This window comes from Miscanthus floridulus, chromosome 11, assembly GCF_019320115.1.
Source record: "Miscanthus floridulus cultivar M001 chromosome 11, ASM1932011v1, whole genome shotgun sequence".
In the NCBI taxonomy this organism is placed as follows: domain Eukaryota; kingdom Viridiplantae; phylum Streptophyta; class Magnoliopsida; order Poales; family Poaceae; genus Miscanthus; species Miscanthus floridulus.
Genome location: NC_089590.1, coordinates 66,937,941 through 66,942,217, shown reverse-complemented (window position 1 = coordinate 66,942,217; position 4,277 = coordinate 66,937,941). Strand labels below are relative to the sequence as shown.

At 46.9% G+C, this 4,277-nt stretch overlaps 1 protein-coding gene across 1 annotated transcript; it reads left to right on the top strand.

Moving 5' to 3' along the window:
• The first annotated feature begins 631 nt into the window (after positions 1–631).
• Positions 632–3,461, top strand: LOC136493406 (protein CUP-SHAPED COTYLEDON 1-like). The gene is made up of 3 exons (XM_066489489.1): positions 632–993; positions 2,267–2,532; positions 2,674–3,461. The coding sequence occupies exons 1-3, from the start codon at positions 825–827 to the stop codon at positions 3,100–3,102; spliced, it is 864 nt and encodes a 287-aa protein (XP_066345586.1). The 5' UTR covers positions 632–824; the 3' UTR covers positions 3,103–3,461.
• The last annotated feature ends 816 nt before the right edge of the window (positions 3,462–4,277 follow it).

The window sequence follows — 4,277 nt, the reverse complement described above, 5'->3', positions numbered from 1 at the left end:
CATATGGGGATCAAACTATTAACGTTCCACCAGAATCTGCGCACAAAGCCGCAAACTGACTGAAACGTCATCGTAATCTTATTGTATATATAGAAAAGAAGATTAAAAAGCGAGGGCCGGGGGAAAAAGGCTTGCCAGTTTCATCGATCGCGTATTCGCGTTCCACGTAGGATCGAATCAGTATATACACCGGATCGAGCATCAGGAAACTGTTTGGCCTCGATCCTCTCGCTATCCCTCCATCGGCCCCATGACTTCCCGGCGGGGATGGATAACTTGCGAGGCTGCGCCTCCTCGTCAGGCGAGAGGGCGATCCGGATCCGGGGGCAGTTCTCGTGCCACAAGCATGAGGCATGGCGACATGGCGTCGATCAGTGGCGCGCGTTGGAATCTTCCACCTCAGCCTCAGCCTGCTGGCGCGCGTCCGATGTGACGTGCGCCCGCCGAGCCGGAGCCCCAGGAGAGGAGAGATAGCTAGCTAGAGGATAGCGACGGGAGCTTATTGCCTGGCAGCATGACACAGCAGGGGCACAGCGGTTTCTTTTGCTAGCCAGCCCGCCTCCTCCTGGCTTCCTCCCTATAAAAGCATCCGGCCGGAGACCCAGCCACGCTCAAGACACATTAGAGTAGCTCTTCTTTGGCATAGGTTCAGTGTGTAATTCGTCTCCTCTAGTCTAGTCTAGTTAAAAAGGCAAATTAACTGGCATGCAGGCTGCAAGAGATAGTTAGTTGATCGAGTCTGCTTGTTCATCTATAGCCAACGATATATAGCTACAAATAAAGAAGGAATCATCTATCGGCAGGGAGCTAGTAGGGAGGGAGGGATGGGGCTGAGGGAGATCGAGTCCACATTGCCGCCGGGATTCAGGTTCTACCCCAGCGACGAGGAGCTAGTGTGCCACTACCTCTACAAGAAGGTGGCCAACGAGCGCGCCGCGCAGGGGACGCTGGTGGAGGTCGACCTGCACGCGCGCGAGCCATGGGAGCTTCCAGGTGAGCACTGCACGCCGCCCCGGCCCCGGTCATCTCCATCTTACTCTTTTTTCTCTCTATCTCCCATGCATGATGTGCCCTTCGTCTCTCCTGCTCATGGTTGTTGTATGCATGCATGTTCCACGAATCTAAGCTCGCTCCCATGGATATCTAGATGCCTCTTGGCTCTTGATCGATGAGGTGTTCATTCGTTATACTATTCTTCGTGTCGGGCATTAGTACTCTTGGCCGGTTCATCTATTGACAGCTTAATTTGGGAATATGATGACGTTAGCTTAGCGTTTGCAATCACTGCTAACGCATATGATGGAAGGGAGTTTGCTTATGGAAAATGGAACCAAGCAACGATGTGTGACCTTTGCTGTTGCTGATATGCATGCCTGTATAGCTTAGCATATGGGCATGTGGCCTTTCCTAATAAAGGTATCTAACATTATTGGTGCCCTTGGTAGTAGCGAAGATAAAAGGCTGCGTGCATCACATGGTGCAGAGGGCTGGAACATGTATGCATGTTCCAATATAATTCTCTAAAACAAACAACAAGCAATGAGGCGTCTTTCGTGATCGATTCCTGTTTATTACATGTCTCCGTTGAATTCACCCAAACTTGCGTGTACAAATTCCACGTATACTGTTCTTCAACATTGCTCATGTGTACGTAGGACGTACTCACACATCCAACATAGATAAGAGAGCACATGATGATTTTTTTAGAGAAAAAGGTACTGCAAATAAATCACCAACCATGTATAGGACGGAGTATATAGTTTAGTTTGGAGCCGTGTTATTTTTTTTCCCTTTCAAATAAACCGATGTTGATTGGACAAGTCACCTGCTAGTTACGTTGATGCTGTCTCGTACGTGCGCGGTACGTGTAGTTAATGTCGATCCTTCTAAACTAATGTTCCATATGCATCTGCAATAACGACCCTTAATCAATATATATTCCATTTGCATCGGGTGTAATCTCTTTCAAGAATAATGAATTAATTGATCATATCCCAACGTACAAGCGTCTCGCTTACTCGTCGCCATCTTGATGGCGCCCTTCCATTCCAGTCCATTTCCTTGCTACGTCACATGAGTAACTGCCACGATTCTTTCTTTCAGTTCCTTCAAAGTTTCAATTTCATTCCGGTGACCGACCGATCGATCCATCACTTATCTCAGTCTCAGACCTGTGTACGTATATACGCATGTTTTCCAGACGCGTTGAATTAATAATAAATAAATTTGCTGCACTTGTGTATGGTGTCTCGATGGATCATGTCAGACGCGGCGAAGCTGACGGCGAGCGAGTGGTACTTCTTCAGCTTCAGGGACCGCAAGTACGCGACGGGGTCGCGCACCAACCGCGCCACCAAGACGGGCTACTGGAAGGCTACCGGCAAGGACCGCGAGGTGCGCAACCCGGCCACCCGCGCCGTGGTCGGCATGAGGAAGACGCTCGTCTTCTACCAGGGCCGCGCCCCCAACGGCGTCAAGTCCTGCTGGGTCATGCACGAGTTCCGCCTCGACTCGCCGCATACGCCACCAAAGGTACGGTACCGTCGACGACTATACCACCGTGTCCGTGTGCGCGCGGGTCAAATCGGCTGCCCTGCCGGCCAGCCGCCAAGACCGCACCATGTATTTTCGTATACTTCTGTTTGCTGACTCTTGGTGTGTGCGTGCGTGCAGGAGGACTGGGTGCTCTGCAGGGTGTTCCAGAAGCGGAAAGACAGCGAGCAAGACAACGGCGGCTCCTCGTCGCCGACCTTAGCCGGCGCATCGCAGTCTCAGGGGGTGCTGCCGGACCAGCAGCCCAGCATGATGGACGCGTACGTAGTAGACCAGCCGGGCTCTTCCGTCGGATTCGCACCACCGCCGCAGGAGAACCTGAACCTCGGTGGCGGCCTGGACGCGCTGCTGATGAACGGAGCGATGTGGCAGTACACCTCGTCGTCGGTCTTCGATCACTTCCCGCAGCAGGAAGTGACCAGCTCACCGATGATGGGGCTAGGCTCCAGGGGAGGAGGAGACAGTGGATGCAGCTTCTTCTACGACAGCGGCTTCGAGGACATGGCCAACATTGGGGGCATGGGGTTCCCACAGGGATGGATGGGCTGATGAGGAGGCACCAGTTGCAAATGCGTATGGAGAACGTACGTGCAGTCATGGTATGGACTGTGCATTGTAAAGGAAAATGATTGAATTGATTCCATTAGTAGTAGTACCCTCTAGTATTATTGTACAGTAGGTACGTAGTGTGAGGTTAGATTATTGGAAATTATTAGAGTGCACCTCTTCCAATCCAAAAGCCAAAAAAAAAAACGGAAAGAAAAGTAGAGTGTGCATATGTGCATAAGATAGATCGATGGTTTGGTTCACCTGCATGACGACAACTGTATATATGTATCTCTTCACTCCTACTATATGTTTGTAAATTAATATAAATCAATTTAAGTACATGCATGTGTGTGCCACACAAGAACTGTTACTGATCAAGGAGGTGTCATTTTCGTTAGCTTCATATGACCATATCGAGTATATGTGTTTCTGAATATACTGAAGGTTTCTGATTGTTCCAGCTGATTTATTTATTCCTACATTTCTCACCGGCTTGAACTTTATGTTGAACTTATTGGTACATGAAAATTTTAGTTTGTGGCACAAAAACTTGCACAGCAATAGTTCCTTAATTGATTTCTCTTTTCCATGTTTTCTTTTTCCCGTATTCTTCCAGAAAAATATGTAGTAGCTCATCTGGCCCCCTTTTTTTTTTGCGAATCACAGTACAGACACAAATGCAGACACTCTATTTTGGTAAAATATGTATGTTGCGAGAGACTTAAGAAAATATGATCATAGCCAATATATCCTGATCCCGGAGTTCAAGATATGAAAAATGCAAATTTCAGGAAAAATAATGCATGGCTGCCGCTTATATTTCATGCATGTTTTCATTGGTTTCAACGAGATTGTTTTTAATGTAATGCAATATTATCTTTGCCTGTATAGTTGCATATACTCCCTCTATCTTTAAATAAATCAATTTTTAAAGTTGTCTTAAGTAAAAAAAAATTAAGTTTGACTGAATTTATAGAAAAGAGTGTCAAGATTTATGATACCAAATTAGTTTCACTAGATAAATCATAAACTATATTTTCATAATGTGCTCATTTGGTGTCACAGATATTTCTATATTTTCATATAAATCCGGTCAAACATAAAAAAAAAGTTTGATTTAAGACAACTCTAGAAATTGATTTATTCAGGGACAGAGGAAGTATTTATTTTTAGCA

Bases quoted from the DNA above. Each gene is read 5' to 3' on its own strand.
- LOC136493406 (XM_066489489.1), top strand. From the start codon at position 825: ATGGGGCTGAGGGAGATCGAGTCCACATTGCCGCCGGGATTCAGGTTC. The intron at 994-2,266 runs GTGAGCACTGCA...GGATCATGTCAG, and splicing joins CGAGCCATGGGAGCTTCCAG to ACGCGGCGAAGCTGACGGCG. The intron at 2,533-2,673 runs GTACGGTACCGT...GCGTGCGTGCAG, and splicing joins CGCCGCATACGCCACCAAAG to GAGGACTGGGTGCTCTGCAG.